The 19,559-nt window shown below is 44.6% G+C and overlaps 1 protein-coding gene across 6 annotated transcripts in view; it reads left to right on the top strand.

The window, feature by feature from the left end:
- The window catches only part of SCML4 (Scm polycomb group protein like 4), a 111,690-nt gene that overhangs the window by 76,667 nt on the left and 15,464 nt on the right, over positions 1 to 19,559 (top strand). For all 6 annotated transcript variants that reach the window (XR_009738485.1, XR_009738484.1, XM_061427663.1 and 3 more), the window contains one exon: positions 13,895 to 14,185. Coding sequence is in view for 4 of the 6 variants with exons in the window: in XM_061427663.1 (XP_061283647.1) it covers positions 13,895 to 14,185 (291 nt within the window). In the remaining 2 variants the exon portion in view is untranslated. The remainder of the gene's footprint in view (positions 1 to 13,894; positions 14,186 to 19,559) is intronic.

Here is a 19,559-nt window from a genome sequence, read left to right on the forward strand (position 1 = left end):
TGTCCAGGACTTCTTTGGCAGGCCTATGCTTAAGACTCTACTTTCAATGCAAGAGGCATAGATTCAATCTCTGGTCAAGGAAGTTCCATATGCCACAGGAAAAAAAAAAATAGAATGTCCACAAGTTCTGCCGTAAATACAAAGGCCTTCCTATATTTTTAGACAGATATGTTCAGGAGAAGCCCAGCCAGAGCTCTTACAGCATGGGAGAGGGACCGATTGCCAGTGTAGAATTCCTGATCTTAATTCTGCTTGTATGCCTATATGAGTTCATTTAGGAAAAGCTATTTATTCTATTTTCAATGATATCATTCATGAAAGTGTACTGTCTGTACTTTTTAAAACACTGAACTAAAAGGGAAAAAAGGAACCTCTAAGTAAAACACTGGGTTTTGTAGAATCTTAAATAGATTTTTACCATGTTCAGCAATTTATTGAATTCTTTTGCATTGTAAGGCTTAGGTTCTCTTTCAAATCCTACAGATATTGAGGAAGCACAAAGATTCAATAATTATTGGTTAAATGAATGAATGAATGCTCCAATTAAATTGTTGGAACCTCCCAAGGTATTTTACTCATTTATTTGGCTGCACCAGGTCTTCATTGCAACACACGGGATCTTCGAGCTTTGTTGAGGCATGCAGTCTCTTTTAGTTTTGGCATGTGGGATCTTTAGTTGCAGTGGGCAAACTCTTAGTTACGCCATGTAGCATCTACTTCCCTGACCAGGGATGGAACCCCAGCCCCCTGTATTGGTAGCACAGAGTCTTAATCACTGGACCACCAAGGAAGTCACTCAAGGTACTTTCAATATGAGATAAATAACCCAGTATTGAATCACATTGACCAATTTGGTAATATTTTAATGTTAAAATGAAACAAAAAGAAACAAAGATAATGCTCCTCTTTCAAGGTCACAAATAAAGTCATGTTGTGGATTAAATGACACCAAGACTTGAGGAGCAGAATGATGATGGTTGTAAATCCCTAGTAGGCTTTCTCCTGTTTGGGAGAGCTCCTTCTAAGAGGGAGTAAGAAGGAGAAACGAGGCTGTCAAAAAAGAGGTGGTGTAGACTCTTTCTTCCCACAAGGCTGGCCTCAGGAATTCTCTAAAAGATACCTCTACCCCAACGCCATGCCTCTCTTCAAATAATGAAATCTACTGGAAATCTTTTCCTTTGTTTCATGAAGCTAACTGTCCTTCAGGTGACACCCTACCCATTAGTCCCCCATGAGCCACTCTAGTACTGGAGATCATGCTGGGGACATCTGGGTCAGCTGCAGAAGGCCTTCTGTGTCTCTGGCAGGCCTGTCCAAAGAGGCTCCTGCCTGTGATGGAAGAGTATATGAGATGTGGCCATCCCCAAATCTCCAGGGCCCACAGGAGCTGTAACCAGAGACTATCTTTTGGGCTGCTCCTCTGGACCTGTACCCTGAGCCTCTGTGGCGGGTTCTAAGGTAATAGCTGCAGGTTATCCACACCAGTATCTACTGACCATGTATCAGAACTAGGAATAAGATGATAAACCTTGTCAAGAGGAATTGAAGCAACTTTGGAAACCAGTAGGCATCTAAGATAAATTCCACAGACTTTCTCCTATTAGTGGGTCATTTCTGGGTCTCAGACATAAGTAGCAAACCCTTTGACAGTTGGAAAAAAAAAAAAAAAAGAATCCCATAAACTTCCTGACAGAGAATTAAATATTCTAATAGCATATACATCTTAACTGCTATTGAGTTAATAATTGTAACTTCCAACCTAGATATGCAGAGTCAAGAGGAATGTATTATTCCTTTCCCACCTGTAATATTTATATATTGCTGTGTGACAAATTACCCTAAAATTTAATTTAACATGTATCATCTTACAGTTTCTGTGATCGGGAATTCAGGTGCAGCTTGACTGTGTTCCCCAGCTGTGGGTCTCTCACAAGGTGGCAAGCACCTCAGAGCTTAGCTAAGGAAGGACCCAGTCCCTAGCTCATTCATGTGGTTGTGGGCAGGATTCTGCTTCCCATGAGCCATTGATTCCTTGCCATGTAGGCCTGTCCACAGAGATGCTCACAACATGGCAGCCTACTTCACCCACTCGAGAAATATTGGAATGCCTTCCTAAAAGTCAGGATGTCCATTTGGAACCAGAATTTATATGGTGTCCTCTATTCCAGGGACTCCAGCATTTTCCTGAGTAAGGGTCACTCTAAGTTTCCCCAGTTTCCTATGAAAGACCCAAAAGTTGTTGAAGAAACAGAGCTTGACGGCAGAAAGCTCCCCACTCTCGCCCTCCCCCTCCTTCTGGAAATTCCCAGAAGCCTCTGGGTAAAGGCTTTGGCAAAGCTGCAAAGAAAAGACTACAGAGAGGGAACCTGTTCTCCTCTGGAGACTGAAAGGGCATTCACTGTTCTAAAGTGGCCAACGTTGGGCCAAATTGCCTTTGGGCAAAATTTCTGCGAGGGAAGATCTTAAATCATAAAGAACAAAGTCTCAGGCAAACCATCAACATTAGAAAGGACTAAAGAAGTTCAGGTGTCAGGCATTAAAATTACGGTTGGTTTCTGTACATCTCATTAGGGAGGATAAGTATAAATGTGCTTGAATGGATCCGAGGGGAGTCGTAAGGTTGATTCTGAGGGCTGAGCGATCTGAACTTAGAGACAAGCTTGAAGGGAAGATCTATACTGGCCAGAGACCAAGTTAATGGAAAATTTAATTGAGGCGAATGAAAGGCTAAGCCTCATAGGTGGTGTGGCCCAGTGCCCTTTGAACCAGGAAGGCTGGGACAAGAGGCTGCAGAGGGCCCTGAGGGAAAACACGATGAGCTTATCTGAGCAAGAACAAGGGGCGGGACCAAGCAGGAGAAGGAAACCTGCAGACCTCCGCGAGAACCTCAGCAAAAGGCGGCAGGAAGGCAGAGAGGAAATCTGGGGGTTTCTGACACCAGGCAGTCCCTCAGAGGTCCTCCCTAGGTCCCACAGCACCGAGCACGGGCTGGGCACCTGCGGTGCTGGAGAGGAACGTGTGTGAGGCACCTGGTGGAGCAGCCACTCAAGGTAGGAACCCAGGTGTCGGGCTCTGAGCCGGGGAGGGCAGCTCTACTGGGACCTGCGATTGTTTCCTGGCCCTCCTCCCTAGCTCTTTCTGTTTCTCTTTTTGCAGGTCTCTTTCCCTGCTTTTCAGAGTGTACTGGCTGTGCTTCTTAGGTGGTGGCACCTGATTAAGCAGAGGGGAATAGTTACCCCACAGATAATCAAGAGGTGGTGTAATCAGGTTGACTGTATTACTTTCTCTTCTAATCTGGGGTTCAGGGCTAGAGATCCGTGGTGCTGCCATCTCGTTATGCAGCAGAGCCAAGGCATTCACACACGGAGCCCTCTGGACACTGATCCCGTGGTCTGACCTTCCTGCCAGCCTGGGCAGAGTTGTGTGGCCGGCTGGGCTGGTCAGACCTGCTGGCAATCAATCTGCCAGGAATAGAGATGACTGAGGAAAGGGTTCACTCTGTGCAGCTGTTCCTTCAGCTGGAAAGTTGTGACTGATGTGGGGAAATAAGATGGGGAATGGAGGGTGAGTATGTCTGTATGTGTGTGTGTGTGTGTGTGTGTGAGAGAGAGAGAGAGACATAGAGAAGGGGTGGGGAGAGAGAGAACTATTTAGTGCTGGGAAGAACAGGGTCTGAGATGGGTGTAGGGTTATTATTGCATGTAGAGATCCTATTTGAGAATAATTTTGCAGATCGTGGTGTTGCCACTTTTCAAGGCTTTGTTTTAGAGAATCCAAGTTAAGTGCCATAAAAATTCTTTAAATAAATTAAATAGTCCAAGCTCACTTAACTGTGAGCATTTGGGTCTTGTGTCCTACATGAAAATAGGTCAACACCCCCCAAAAGAACTCCCTGGCCACTCCTGCTGCTCTCGGACTTTCCTGGCTCTTGGCTTTCTCCCTCCTGTACCTCTGCCTCTTCTTGCTTCTCCTCAGAGGTTCTCCACATTCCAGGCACTCAGTTGACCCGGAAATGCAGCAGGCTGGGCCGTGCTGGGTGTTTTGGAAGCTGAGGATGCAGGGGCATTCCCCCAACAACCCTGCCCCAGCCTCTGCAGGGGCACAGGCAGAGGGAGGAGTCCACACTCCTCAGACCCTAGAGCTGTGTTCCCTGAACGAGGAGGCTTAGACCTGGTGCAGATTCAGGAGCAAAGGGGTATCCTTTGAGGCTGAGCAGGTTTGAACTCTTCTGGAGTATTCTTTGGGCTTCCCAGGTGACTCAGTGGTAAAGAATCTGCCTGCTAATGCAGGAGACCTGGATTTAATCCCTAGGTCGGGAAGATCCCTGGAGGAGGAAATGACAACCCACTCCAGTATTCTTGCCTGGAGAATTCCATGGACAGGGTAGCCTGGCGGGCTACAGTCTCAGTTCAGTTCAGTTGCTCAGTCACATCCGACTCTGTGACCCCATGGACTGCAGCATGCCAGGCTTCCCTGTCCATCACCAACTCCCAGAGCTTGATCAAACTCATGTCCATCGAGTTGGTGATGCTATCCAGCCATCTCATCCTCTGTCATTCCCTTCTCCTCCTGCCTTCAATCTTCCTCAGCATCAGGGTCTTTTCCAATGAGTTAGTTCTTCACATCAGGTGGCCAAAGTTATTGGAGCTTCAGCTTCAGCAATCAGTCCATCCAATGAATATTCAGGACTGATTTCTTTTAGGATTGACTGGTTGGATCTCCTTGCAGTCCAAGGGACTCTTAAGTCTTCTCCAACACCACAATTCAAAAGCATCAATTCTTCGGCACTCAGCTCTCTTTATAGTCCAACTCTCACATCCATGCATGACTACTGGAAAAACCATAGCTTTGACTAGACAGACCTTTGTTGGCAAAGTAATGTCTCTGCTTTGTAATATGCTATCTAGGTTGGTCATAGCTTTTCTTCCAAGGAGCAAGCGTCTTTTAACTTCATGGCTGCAGTCACCATCTGCAGTGATTTTGGAGCCCAAACAAATAAAGTCTGTCACTGTTTCCACTGTTTCCCCATCTATTTCCCATGAAGTGATGGGACCAGATGCCACAATCTTAGCTTTCTGAATGTTGAGTGTTAAGCCAACTTTTTCACTCTCTTTTTTCACTTTCATCAAGAGGTTCTTTAGTTCTTCTTCACTTTCTGCCACAAGTGTGGTGTCATCTGCATATCCGAGGTTATTGATATTTCTCCCGGCAATCTTGATTCCAGCTTGTGCTTCATCCAGCCTGGCATTTCGCATGATGTACTCTGCATAGAAGTTAAATAAGCAGGGTGACAATATACAGCCTTGAAGTACTCCTTTCCTGATTTGGAACCAGTCTGTTGTTCCATGTCCAGTTCTAACTGTTGCTTCTTGTCCTGCATACAGTTTTATCAGGAGGCAGGTCAGGTGGTCTGGTATTCCCATCTCCTTAAGAATTTTCCACAGTTTGTTGTGATCCACACAGTCAAAGACTTTGGCGTAGTCAATAAAGCAGAAGTCTTTCTCATCTTCATTACCTCCACCATAGTTTGGTCTCAGGGCTACAGTCTGTGGGGTCGCGAAGAGTCGGACACAACTGAGCAACTGAGCACACACAGAGCACGCAGTGTATTCTTTGGCCTAATAGGCAGACTTTATATGTAGCAGCTGGGGGAAACCATAGTCCACAGACTAGCCACAGTGAAAAAGGCACACCAAGCCTCTTTTGAAAGTTTCCAAGACACCAAATCCTGAAAATGTGGCAGGCTTCTGTGAGAGCCATTTGTGCCTGTGCCTTTCTATTTAAGCACACTCTTGTGATTGTACAAAAGCAGATCAGTCCTTTTCCGGGAGGAAAGACTTCATGATTTACAAGTGGCATCCTTAGTGTCTTGGATAGAGGCAGGGTTTATAGAAGAGAAGTACACAGAGTGCCTCCTGTTCACCCTACTGTGCTGGTGTCCACAGCGATGAAACAGCTTTAACTAGAGGCTGGGTTGTTGCCTCCTGTTTAATGAGAGCTGCCAGGTGACAAGACAACTCATTTCAGATGAGAAGGAATTTTCTCTTTCATCTCATCTGGGGGAAAAGGACCAGGAATGTGTTAATCTGTCAGCCCTCTGGTTTGCCATGAGTCTGCGTGTGGGAGCCGGATCTTCATAAGGCACTCTCGCCAGACAATCCCAGGTCTGCTGGCCCCATCTGGTGTTCACTCCCCAGTCATCCACAAAACCGCTTGAAAAATATAGTTCTGTCTCCAAGGATAGGTTTGGTCCTTCTTCTTCTTCAAATAGTCATTTTGTAACAAACAATTCATGAGCCACACTTCATTAAGTTCTTAAACTACTAGAAGTTATGCTTACCTGTAATTCATCTTCCCTGTATGTTGGATGGCTTAATGGTTTTAAGAGTATAAACTGTATGTATCCAGCAGTCATTTTTTTAACTGAAGCAATAGGAACTGGGGTTAGATATAAGGAAGAAGTTTTAGGCAGTGAGGTTTGTGGCATAATGACCTAACTGTGAGGAGACTGTAAAATCTCTTTGGGGAAGCTTTTAAATAAGAGGCTCAGCTATTTACTTTATTTTCCATTACAAACACCACCCCTGCCTGAAGAGAGAATTTGGAGTGAGCTCCAGGTGTTTCTCCGTTAATTTACCACCTTCGTAATTTTTGCTTTGTTTGAGGAAACCTATAGAAGTATTTACTCAAGATATTCCTTTAAATGGATTCATTTCTTTTAACCTTAGCCTTTAGTCCTCTCAAGCAGTGATATCTTATCAGTGGAAGCATAGTTTGATGGGTTAATTATATTTTATTGCTGTGCACTAAAATACATGGCCATAAAAAGATAACGTTCACCAGTTTTTGTGTCTTCCAAAAAGAAACACGTTTAAGTCCTAACTGCAGATACTTGTGAAAGGGACTTTCTTTGGAAATAGGGTCTTGGCAGTAATCAAGCTGTGATGAGGTCACACTGGACTATGGGTGCCAATCTAATGACTGGTGTTCTTATAAGAAATGTGGACACAGATTCAGACACACAGGGAGAATGCCATGTGGCAACAGAGGCAGCGGTTGGAGTGCTGTGTCTGCAGCCAGGGAACACCATGGGTCGTTGGCTATCACCAGAAGCAGATAGAGGCAAAAAAGGATCTTCTTCTGGAGACTTCGGAGAGCATGACCCTGCCAACACCTTGATTTCAGACGTGTAGCCTCCAGAACTAGGAGAGAATAGATTTCTGTTGTTTGAAGTCACCAGATTTGTGGTAATTTCTGCAGCCTTAGGAAACGAATACACCTAAGTACCACCAAGAATCAGCCCCTGGTGGGCCAGTGGGACACATTTTAACACTTGAGGAAATGTTGGGCAGGGTGCTCAGTGAGGGTCCTTTTCAGTCCTGTGGTTGAAAGACGGCCTTCACTGGGTCAGTTATTTTTACCCTTGGGTGTGATGTAAGTGTCAGCACCCCTATTTGTAAAGGTGAGGAAAAGGCTGTCTTAGTTGGGTTGGAGCAGGTGCATCTCTTCAATTCTGAACGGCACCCTGGTGAGTGTCACCTGAGCGTGCTGCTCTCTCCTGGGCTTCCCGGGAGCTGCAGGCTGTGCGGGACCATGTCTGCGGCTTATTGATCCATCTTCACGACTGTCCACCTGACCGCCTTTGGAGTCACTGGCACAGCCTTTGCCAGGTAGAGGGCTATTGTTTGACGCTCTCTCAAGTCAGTTTTACTTTACGATGAATTCATTTGGATCACAGCCCAGAAGCTGACTTTTATTACCTTTGATCTCACCCATGGTTGTCAGCAGTTTTTAAACCAATACAGTCCACATTCCCTTGTTCCACATCTCCACACGTTGTCATAGGAGAACAAAATTCCATCTGCATCTGTATTTTTCAGCCATACTGCAGATTGGTGAATTATCTACATTCACTACTGTAGACTGTCAGACTTCCATAGGCATATTTAATTTGGATTTGAAATATTTAATAAACAGAATAAATGTTTTAGAGTTTTTCATTGTTTGTCATGCATCTACATGAAGCATTCATATTTAGTTCTTAATAATATGAATTTTAATGCATCCTCTCTGTAATATCAGCCTTAGTGCCCAAATGCCTACTTAATAAATATGTATTGAGCACCTTCTGTATGCCAAGCATCAGGCCAGACCCTATGAGTAGCTTCCTCACATACATCAAAGCACCTGCCACTGGGGACGCAGAAAGGATTAGTATCCCAGACTAGGAATACTTTTTGATAAAGGGAATGGAGTGGCAGCCTTGCTGCTGACTGGCTAGGAATGTGCTGGCCATATTAGTAGATTCTCAAAAATGTTTGTCTTCCTCTTCAGCACTCCACTCAAGAAGCAGCCTAGTATGTAGCTTCATAGCCAGCTCCTTCCCGCTGATGTCTTCTGACCAGGAGGGATAATGAAATGGAGGCCATCCAGGCAGAGGTGTGGGGTTCCAGGTTCTTGCAGACCTCTTGCAGCACTGCGTTAGCCACAAAAGACAAGCACAGGGCACGCAGGCCTCCCCTCTGTTTCTCACGTCCCTGTCCTAGTAGCCAAAGCAGTGTCAGACTGGACTGCATAGCACTCTCAGGAATCTGTTCACAGCCAAACACTGGGGCCTCTGCGATGTTTTTAAAAACAGCTTTATTGAGATATAATTCATGTATCATACAATTCACCCATTTAAATTCAACAGCTTTAGTAGAATCACAGATTTGTGCAGCTCTCACCTCAGTCAGTTGTAGAACGTTTTCCACACCTCAAACACAGCACACCCCTTAGCTAGGACCCCCAGCCCCCACAATCCCCAGGTCCTAAGCAACCACTAATCTACTTTTTTGTTTCTATAGATTTGCCCATCCTGGACATTTCATACAAATGAAATCATTTAATATGTGATATTCTGTGGCCTGGTTTCTTTACTTAGCATAATAGTTCAAGCTTCATTCACACTGTAGCATGGATCAATACTTCATTACTTTTATGCCTGAATAATATTCCACTGTGTGGATATGCCATGTTTTGTTTATCTGTTCATCAGCTGATAGTTATTTGGGTTGTTTCCACATTTGGGCTCTCATGAATAGTGCTTCTGTAAATATTCATGTGTAAGTTTTTGTGTGGAAATTTCACTTTTGTTGGAAATTTATATACCTAGGAGTAGAATTGCTGGGTCACATGGTGCACTTATTTTTAACCATTTGAGAAAGAGCCAGGATGTTTCCAAAGAGGTTGTACCATTTTACATTCCCACCAGCAGTGTGTGAGGGTCCAGTTTTCTGTGTGTGTGCTGTTGTGTCTGACTCTTTGCAACCCCATGGACTGCAGCACGCCAGGCTCTTCTGCCCTCCACTATCTTCTGGAGTTTCCTCAAATTCATGTCCACTGAGTCAGTGATGCTATCTAACCATCTCATCCTCTGCCACCCCTACCCGCCCAACTCCTTTTGCCTTCAATCTTTCCCAACATCAGGGTCTTTTTTAATGAGTCAGCTATTCACATCTGGTGGCCAAAGTAGGGGAACTTCAGCATCAGTTCTTCCAATGAACATTTAGGGTTGATTTTCTTTAGGATTGACTAGTTGGATCTCCTTGCAGTAAAAGAGACTCTCAAGAGTCTTCTCCAGCACCACAATTCGAAAGCATCAATTCTTCAGCGCTCAGCCTTTTTTATGGCCCATCTCTCACATCTGTACATGACTACTGGAAAAACCATAGCTTAAAGTACAATTGATATTTACATATTTTGTATCCTGTAACTTTGCTGAATTCATCTCTTAATTTCAGTAGTGTTTTATTGGATTCCTTTGAATTTTCTACATAAACAGTTTTAATTTTTCCTTCCCAAATTAGATGGCTTTTCTTTTCCTTACCTATTTACCCTGGCTGGAACCTCTAATTCAGTGTTGAATAGAAGTAGTAAGAATAGAGACATCTTTGCATTGTTCTTGATTTTAGGAGAAAAAGTGTCCCGTCTTTCACCGTTAACTATAATGTTAAGTGTAGGGTTTTTTGTGGAATGCCCTTTTTTCAGTTGGAGGAAGTTCCCTTTCATTCGTAGTGTGTTGAGTGTATTTCTCATGAAAAAATGTTGGATTTTGTTAAATGCTTTTTTCTGCATATATTGAGATAATCATATGATCTTTGGTTTTCATTCTATCAATGCTGTCAGTTCAGTTCAGTTGCTCAGTCATGTCCGACTCTTTGTGACCCCATGAGTCACAGCACACAAGGCCTGCTTGTCCATCACCAACTCCCGGAGTTCACTCAAACTCATGTCCATCGAGTCAGTGATGTTGTCCCCTTCTCCTCCTGCCCCCAATCCCTCCCAGCATCAGGGTCTTTTCCAATGAGTCAACTCTGCATGAGGTGGCCAAAGTATTGGAGTTTCAGCTTTAGCATCAGTCCTTCCAATGAACATCCAGGACTGATCTCCTTTAGGACGGACTGGTTGGATCTCCTTGCAGTCCAAGGGACTCTCAGGAGTCTTCTCCAACACTGCAGTTCAAAAACATCAATTCTCTGGCACTCAGCTTTCTTTGTAGTCCAACTCTCACATACATACATGACCACTGGAAAAACCATAGCCTTGACTAGACGGACCTTTGTTGGCAATGTAATATCTCTGCTTTTTAATATGCTATCTAGGTTGGTCATAACTTTCCTTCCAAGGGGTAAGCGTCTTTTAATTTCATGGCTGCAATCACCATCTGCAGTGATTTTGGAGCTCCCCAAAATAAAGTCTGACACTGTTTCCACTGTTTCCCCATCTATTTGCCAGGAAGTGATGGGACCGGATGCCATGATCTTCGTTTTCTGAATGTTGAGCTTTAAGCCAACTTTTTCACTGTCCTCTTTCACTTTCATCAAGAGGTTCTTTAGTTCCTCTTCACTTTCTGCCATAAGGGTGGTGTCATCTGCGTATCTGAGGTTATTGATATTTCTCCCAGCAATCTTGATTCCAGCTTGTGCTTCTTCCAGCCCAGCATTTCTCATGATGTACTCTGCATAGAAGTTAAATAAGCAGGGTGACAATATACAGCCTTGACGTACCCCTTTTCCTATTTGGAACCAGTCTGTTGTTTCATGTCCAGTTCTAACTGTTGCTTCCTGACCCGCATACAGGTTTCTCAAGAGGCAGGTCAGGTGGTCTGGTATTCCCATCTCTTTCAGAATTTTCTACAGTTTATTGTGATCCACATAGTCAAAGGCTTTGGCATAGTCAAGAAAGCAGAAATAGATGTTTTTCTGGAACTCTCTTGCTTTTTCCATGATCCAGCGGATGTTGGCAATTTGATCTTTGGTTTCTCTGCCTTTTCTAAAACCAGCTTGAATATCTGGAAGCTGTATATTACATTAATGGACATCATCATGTATTACATTAATGGACGATGTCATGTATTACATTAATTGATTTTCAGATGTTAAACCAACCCTGCATCCCTGAAACAAATCCTACTTGACCATGATTTGTAAGTTATTCTGTATGTTATGGATTTGTTTTGCTAGTATATTGTTGAGAATTTTTGTACCCATATTAATAAGACATTGATCTCTAGTTTTCTTGTGATGTCTTTGTCTAGTTTTGGTGTCAGGGCATTGGTGTTCTCATAGAATGAGTTGGGAAATATTCTCTCCATATATTAGTCTGCCCGGCTTCCATAATAGAAACTTCATCCTCTATCCTTTAACTTTATTTTCTCATAGTTCTGGATGTCAGCAGTCTGAGATCCAGCTGTCATCAGGGTTGGTTTCCAGTGGCCCACTCTTCCTGGCTAGTGAACAGCCACTTTCTCTGTGTCCTCACATTGCCTCTTCTCTGTACGTGTGTATGAAGAGGGAGACTCTCTTATGTCTCTTCCTCTTCTTGTCAGTACTTTCTTTTTAATCAGTACTATTGGGTTGAGGCCCTACCTTTAAGACCTTAATTAACCTCAGTTATCTCATTATGGCCCCTCTCTCCAAGTATAGTTGCCCGGGGGGGCTAGAGCTTCAACATATGAACATTTGAGGGGGACACAATTCAGTCCATAGCACTCCATTTTTACTTTTTGGAAGACTTTGTGAAGAACTGGTTTTAATTTTTCTTTAAATGCTTCATAGAATTAATTTCTGAAGCCATTTAAGTCTGGGATTTCTTTGTTTTTTGATTACTATTTGATCTCTTTACTTGCTTTATGTTGATTCAGATTGTCTATTTCTGTCAGTCTGTCCATTTCTTCTAATTTACCTAGTTTATTGGTGATAATTGTAATATTATTTAATAATCCATTTATTTCTTTGAGATTGGTGTTAATGTCATCTCCTTCATTTCTGAGTTTAGTAATTTGAGTCTTCTTTTTTTCTTAGCCAATCTAGCTTAAAAAGTTTGTCAATTTTGTTGATCTTTTCAAAGAGCTAGGCTTTGGTTTCATGATTTTCTCTATTTTTCTGTCCTCTATTTAATTAATTTCTGCTTCAGTCTTTATTATTTTCTTCCTTGTACTTGCTTTAGGTTTGGTTTACCCTCCTTTACTCCAGCATTTTATTGAGGAAGATTAGGTTATTAATTTAAGATTTTTCTTTTTAAATATAAATATTAACAGATAAAATTTGCTCTAGGCACTGCACTGCTTTAGCTGTATTCCATATGCAGTGGTTTTTATTTCTAGGCAAGCTCCATATGCATCCCCATATGTGAGAAGACCTGCTAGTTGCCCTAATTAAATCAAGTCTTTATCTTTTAATACCTATATTGTGGGAATAACCCATACTGGTTTACAGAAGAAGACATCTGGATCTCATGGCCCCAGATGTGCTTACTTATTGCCAGCCTTGGGGGTCCATTGGTTTTTCTTTTTTAAAGTCACTTTGGGGATGTCCATATCTGTTTTTATCATGTGTGGTATTTGGATGGTTATTGATGGAGTTAGACAGATATGATCTTGTCTAGGGTCAAGAAGAAAAGGAATTGCTAGAATATTTTTCTTCCTCTTTCTATCCCTATAATTCCTCTAGGCCTTGTCTTTTCAAACAAAACAAAACGCCCCACACCATTTGTATAGCTCACAGATAGAGTTCAACAGGCTGTAAGAATGAGCTTTAAAAGTGGAGAAAGTCCTGATCTGTTTCGGTGAGGGAGCTGAGGAGGAGATTGGCAGGCTCTTCAGGTCCTCTACTCTCTCTGTACTTTAGATGGGGTCTTTCTCTCTTATCTGCAGGGTTTGGGGAGGACCATGGGGCCATCCAGATCGTCATTTATGTCCCTAGTTTGTTCACCTTGGTGGAAGGTTAGTGCCCTCATGTATACTGGAACTGAAAGTGTGGGGAGGAAGCGCCGCCACACCTGTACCAGAACGCAGGCCAAAGTTGTTTCTCCTGACTCTGGGACACCGTGACTCTGGCTTGATCTCTCCCAGGAATCTTGGGCCAGGTGAGGAAGGCAGTGGTTATGGGCAAAAGAAGAGGGAGCCAGGAGATTCCAACAAGCTGGCAGAGACTCCTGGAGGAGCAGAGCCATAGAGGAAGAAAGACCTTTGTTTGAATTTTATTTACACGTCATCAATAACCAAGATGATCTCATTTTCCTTGGAACACGAAGGGTCACATGTCCTAATCCCTACTAAAGTCTGCTTTGTTGGTGAGGCAGGTGTCATTCTGCTGAGGGTTGAGCTACTGGGGTGCATGCCTTGGGGTCCATTCCTTCTCCTCTGTCATGCCCGCACACAGTGGCACCCGGGTCCATTCCTTCTCCTGTGTCATGCCCGCACACAGTGGCACCCGGGTCCATTCCTTCTCCTCTGTCATGCCCACACACAGTGGCACCCGTGCTGCTGGGGAAAGATTTTCCAAGACCCAGCGCCTGGTGGCCTCTTGACTGCTCTCTAATCTCTGCTTCTCTGCTCTGCCTTCTTGCCTAGCAAAAACAGTCACCGCCGAGGAGTGCCTGGTGAACCCTGCGAGCATGAACCGCTACGGCGTGGACACTTCCTCCCCCACCTTTAGCCACAGGGGCTCCCTGCCCACCTCCTCTTCACTGTACTGCAAGCGGCAGAACTCTGGAGACGGCCACCTTGGGGGCGGCTCAGCCACCACAGTCAGTGGTCCCCGCGCCAGCCCCTTGTCCCCCGGAGGCCCCTCGGCACCTGGGCTGCGGCCTCCTGGCTCCAGCCCCAAGAGGAACGGGACCGCTCTTGAAGGAAACAGATGTGGTAATGTAACGCATGATCTGGCTTCCCCATGACCTGACCTCCTGTGCCCTTGCCCTGAGACCACCGAGTATAGAGGGACTGGGGACGGTGGCTGTTTGAATGTGGGAACACAGGGAAATCAGATGTTTCCACAAATCCCTTTGTGGACTTTTGTTATTCTTGAAGGCAGCTGACTTCAACCTTTGACCACAAGCAAAGACAATGGTGTATGAGAGTGGGCTAAACTGTAGGAATAAGGAGAATCCAAAATGTACAGTGGCTCAGCTACAGTAGAAGTCTTTATAGTTGGTGTGTGCATCACAGTTCAGAGACCTGGGATCATCCGTTTTGTGGCTCTGCTGTTCCCTGTGGCCGCCATGCTCCGTGCATCTAGCAGGTGGATTGGGTTGGTAACTAGCAGTTTTCAGCCATTGCTGATTAGAAACGTTCCTTCCTTCTGCCTGTTTCCTCCTGTGGTGCTGTGTCTCCTCATCTCTCGTACTTTTTCCCTTCCATCTCACAGTAGGAGCCAAGCTCTCGGCTTCATGAGGTCTTCCCTCTAATTCGAATCCTCTGCAGCCCCAGAAAAGTGGCCTGTCTGAGGCATAGCCTAAATAGCTATGTATTGAGCACCTACTATGGGCCAGACACTCTCCACACATTATTTATGACTTTTATGAGTTATAAATGAGCCACCAGGGAAGCCCTATTATTATGTCAGGTGTATATTATTATTGTAGGCATTATTAGGTTCGATACACAGATAAAGCATGTGAAGATCAAGAGGTCAGTCAAGCATTGAGCCAGGATTTGACTTAAGCTGGCTCCAAAGCTGGCTTTCAAAAACTGTGCCTGGGATTTTCACATGCTCAGTGGGCTTCAGTGGGTCCCTCTGAGGTTCTAGGGGAAGGCTGGAGGGGATGGGAGCAGACAGGACTCTACCACCACCCTCTGTAACCAGGGCCTCTTCACATTTGCAGAGTGGGGTTCTCCATTTGTGTAGCTTAAACAGAGCTTGCGCAGCTAAACACATGTGGAAACCATAGAGATAAACCATGCTAAACTGAGTGAAGGTAGATTAAAATAGGAGAGAAAATCCTGGCCTCCTTACCCATTAGTCACCTAGCAGTCAGCTTGGGTGCTGCCGCAGGCCCTCTGGAGGGCTATTAAGTTTTCCCTCTGTCCAAAGAAGTGCTTGGTATTGCTCTGAAATTGCATCCCAAGTGAAAGCAGTCGGTATTAAGAAACCATATTTCTTTAAGAGGGTTTGACCCAAGTCATAAAACTGGAAGGGACCTAGAAATGGATTTTCCCCCATGGTGCTAACCTTAATGGTTTAAACCTGCAGAAATCAGAAACTGGTATGAGACTGTGTGAGAAGGTAGGTATCAGTGATGTGACAGACTTCTCAGTCCTCTCTCTCACATGAATTCTTACCCTGGACTACTACTGGCTTGATATATCGTCTCTGCCCATGGACTCAAGGGGTGTATTCACAGGACACATTTTCCTATTTTTTGCTGATACTCAGGTGAAAATCTGAGAGCTCACCTCTGTCTCTCATCCAAGATATAATCACTAAGAACTAGTAATATAAAGAGATTTTGGATAACAGGAGATGCTGTAGAATTCCCAACTGAGAGTGCATCCAAGCTTCAGAATTGAAGTGACTTCAACATTGTTCTTACCTTACCACCTACATGCTTCCCATGGGTTCGAGTTTGAGTCTATAGGGTATGGCCTTGGGTGGTGCATAGAGAATGATTCAGCCAGAAAAAGAAGAATGGGAACAGCACTCTATGTGGGGCAGAGGGTAAAGTGAGTGAAGGTGTAGTAGGGCTTATTCATTCCGAGGAATGAGAAGAGTTTGTGCAGGGACATGGACGGAAATCATGCTGGGAGATTTGGGGTTCAAACCAAGCAGATTGGGCTTTCTTTACTCTGTGGAAATCAGACATTTCTGAACAGGGACGTGAGATGGTGGCCACAGAACTCAGGAAGACAAATCTATTGGCCACTATGGAATTGACGTATAACAGTAAGAAGACTAGCAGCTACCTTTAATTAATTCTTACTGTTTAATGCTTCACATTATCACATTTAATCCTCACAGTGTGGTAGGTAGTTGACTGTTGAGGCAGCTAAGACTCAGAGGGATTTTGGTCAGTCCTGGCCAGCATATACTCATGGAGCACAATATGCTTGTCTAAGGTCTAAGGGTGGAGCTGTGAGCAAGATAGATATGGGCCCTGTTCTTGGACAGTCTCCAATTGCAGAGAGACTGATGGTTAACAAACAAAACCGAGGGGCCCCTTTTGGAAGCCGATGGGCTTCCCTTCAGGATGCTTGTCATCAGGCTCCAGCCCAAAGCCACAGAATCATATGATTCTTACAATACTCTAGAGAAACAGCATGAAGAACCTAAAGCCCATGAAGAATAAGATGATCAGGTCTGGGAAGGGGTTGGAAACCTGGCCACCGGCTCTCATTCACTGCACTTTGCCCACAGACACGCTGATAAGGCTTCAGAGGTGTGAGAATGTAGTGCCTTTGTGTTGCCCAGGAGAGGCGGTGGTTTGAGGGGACCTTGGCGATCCTTCCCAACTCCTCATTTCCCAGCAGAGAAGCACAGAGACACTCGCACGGTGGTGGGTGGAGGGGCCTCTGACTCCTGGATCATTGACCCTTCTCTTCCTTCATCGGATTCTATCATGAGCTATAAAGTGTCTTCTGAATTATGAGTGAGCAAAAGGAAATTATGCTTGTGCTTGTGGGCCTGTGTGAGACAGAGTGATACACAGGCAGCCGCAGGCGGACCGGGCTGTGAAGGTGCCCGGAATTACTTTAGACGGATTCACAGTCATTCCATTCCTGGTGGGTATGAATTCAGCATTAGAAGGAGCCACCACCATCTTCATCCTACATCCATTCACAGCTGGGTTTCACTCTGCACATGTCTCCAGCAGCACCCAGGGAACAGACCTGACCGTGCACCAAGTTCTCTGCACTGGAGAATGCCCCCCTTTCACAAAGGCAATCAGCGAGTGCTTTGCACACTCTGTTCTTTTAGGAACAAGATTTTTTTCACATCTATTGTGTCTGACCACTGTGCAGTCACATCTGCCTAGCCTGGCCATGTCAGCCCAGACCCATGTGTCTTCCTGACAGCCTGACAGCAGCTGAAGGGACTGTGTGGTTATTATCTTTGTGTGAGCATGGCAGAAGCTGGAAAGCTCCCTCTCTCCCTCCTAGAGCTAGTTCACTTTGGATCCTGAGCTGGTCTCTAGGTGTGACAGCTTCCTGCTACTGTCTGTCTTGTGTGACTCTAAAGCCCCTCAAAGAGGAAACACAAAAATGCCCACAGCTAGGACCAGGTGCCAGGAGCAGAGCCACTTTCCCTTCATGCTCATTACGTGGAGAGCCTCACCCTAAAGACAAGCCAGACCCCTTGCTCAATCCCATGGCTGTGGCTCACTGAGAGAGCCTTTCCCTGGCCTTGCTCAGAGGACCTTAGGCTCCCATGGATGGTGTTGTGAGTCGGTCTGGTGTTTTTCCTTCCTGTCAAACATGGGAAATTAGATTTGACCTCTGCTCTGATCACTCTAAAAATCATTCTTGGCACTGAAGGCTTCCCGCCTTTGTAATCAGAGCATCTATTATCACCCTGATTACTGCCGACACTCCGATGGGGCAGGCTCCAAAGGCAAATGCGATTTCCATGGTTCCTCCTCCCCTTGTTGAGTGCAGATGTCCTTAAATGCAATGAAATCATCTCTAATAAGCATGCATCCACATTCAGATAGCCCCGGGGTGCATTAACAGTTTCCTGGCAAAATGCAGCCCGCACCTTATGCCAGATCACCTAAGGGGACCCTTCCAGGTCTAACAAGGAAAAGGCAGGGAAAATCTCAAAGAAAATCCAATTCTCAACCAAACCATTGTATTGAGGATAGACACAGCAATGTGATAATGTACTTTTCTCAGCACCAATGCAGAGCTGTGCCCTTCTCAAGCACATTGAAAAGAGGAGGAAAAAAGAGACAGCAGAAAAACCGCTGCACCCTGAAATTAAAGAACATAAATGGAAAGGAAGTCTTTTCAACTACGAACTTAGAATTACTCGGTAGGGAAGCTGCTTCATTGTTCAGAGCCTGAAAATAAGATTAAGGATTACACACACAAAGCTTTTGTGTAAATTACTAATACTGTTTTTGCGAAGTGTATTGATTTGTTTTACATTCATTGAACCCATATTACAAATATATTTGCTTGGAGCCATGGAGGACTTAACGATTATAAACCCTGTAATGAGAGGATTCTGGGCTTCCCAGGTGGCACTAGTGGTAAAGAACCTGCCTACCAATTCAGGAGACGTGAGAGACATGGATTCAATCCCTGAGTTGGGAAGATCCTCTGGAGGAGGGCATGGCAACCCACTCTAGTATTCTTGCCTGGAGAATCCCGTGGACAGAGGAGTTTGGCTGGCTACCGTCCATGGGGTTGCAAAGAGTCAGACACGACTGAAGTGACTTAGCATGCACGCACACAATGAGAAGATTACATTTTTCACCAAACTCTTAGCCCAGGACCTGGTACAGAAGAGATGCTCATTAGGTGTCTGTGGATGACTAGGGGGAAGATGAAAAAGATTATCCTCAAGAATTTAAAAGATAACTGGAGGTTACAGGCAAGCACATGCATAACGGTAATACTAAGCAGAATGTGCAGAGCATCTTTAAGAGAAGAACAAAGATTTGGGGGTTAAAAGTAGAGGAAGGTGACATCCAGATGGCAGGACATGGAAATGCTGCCTGTGAAGGGATCTACCTGAGCTTTGATGGCTACTAGAACTTCTTTGGAAAGGAGGAAGGATAAACACCTTAAGAAGAGGTGGCAAGAATACACAGGAGAGCTGTACAAAAAAGATCTTCATGACCCAGACAACCACAATGGTGTGATCACTCACCTAGAGCCAGATATCCTGGAATGTGAAGTCAAGGGGGCCTTAGAAAGCATCACTACAGAGCTAGTGGAGTTGATGGAATTCTAGCTGAGTTATTTCAAATCCTAAAAGATGATGCTGTGAAAGTGCTACACTCAGTATGCCAGCAAATTTGGAAAACTCAACAGTGGCCACAGGACTGGAAAAGGTCAGTTTTCATTCCAATCTCAAAGAAGGGCAATGGCAAAGAATGCTCAAACTACCACACAACTGTACTCATTTCACATGCTAGCAAGGTTGTGCTCAATATCCTTCAAGCTAGGCTTCAACAGCACATGAACCAAGAATTTCCTGATGTACAAGCTGGATTTCGAAAAGGCAGAGGAACCAGAGGTCAAATTGCCAACATCCGTTGGATCATAGAAAAAGCGAGAGAATTTCAGAAAAACATCT

The sequence above is a fragment of the Bos javanicus genome, chromosome 9, assembly GCF_032452875.1.
Source record: "Bos javanicus breed banteng chromosome 9, ARS-OSU_banteng_1.0, whole genome shotgun sequence".
NCBI lineage: Eukaryota > Metazoa > Chordata > Mammalia > Artiodactyla > Bovidae > Bos > Bos javanicus.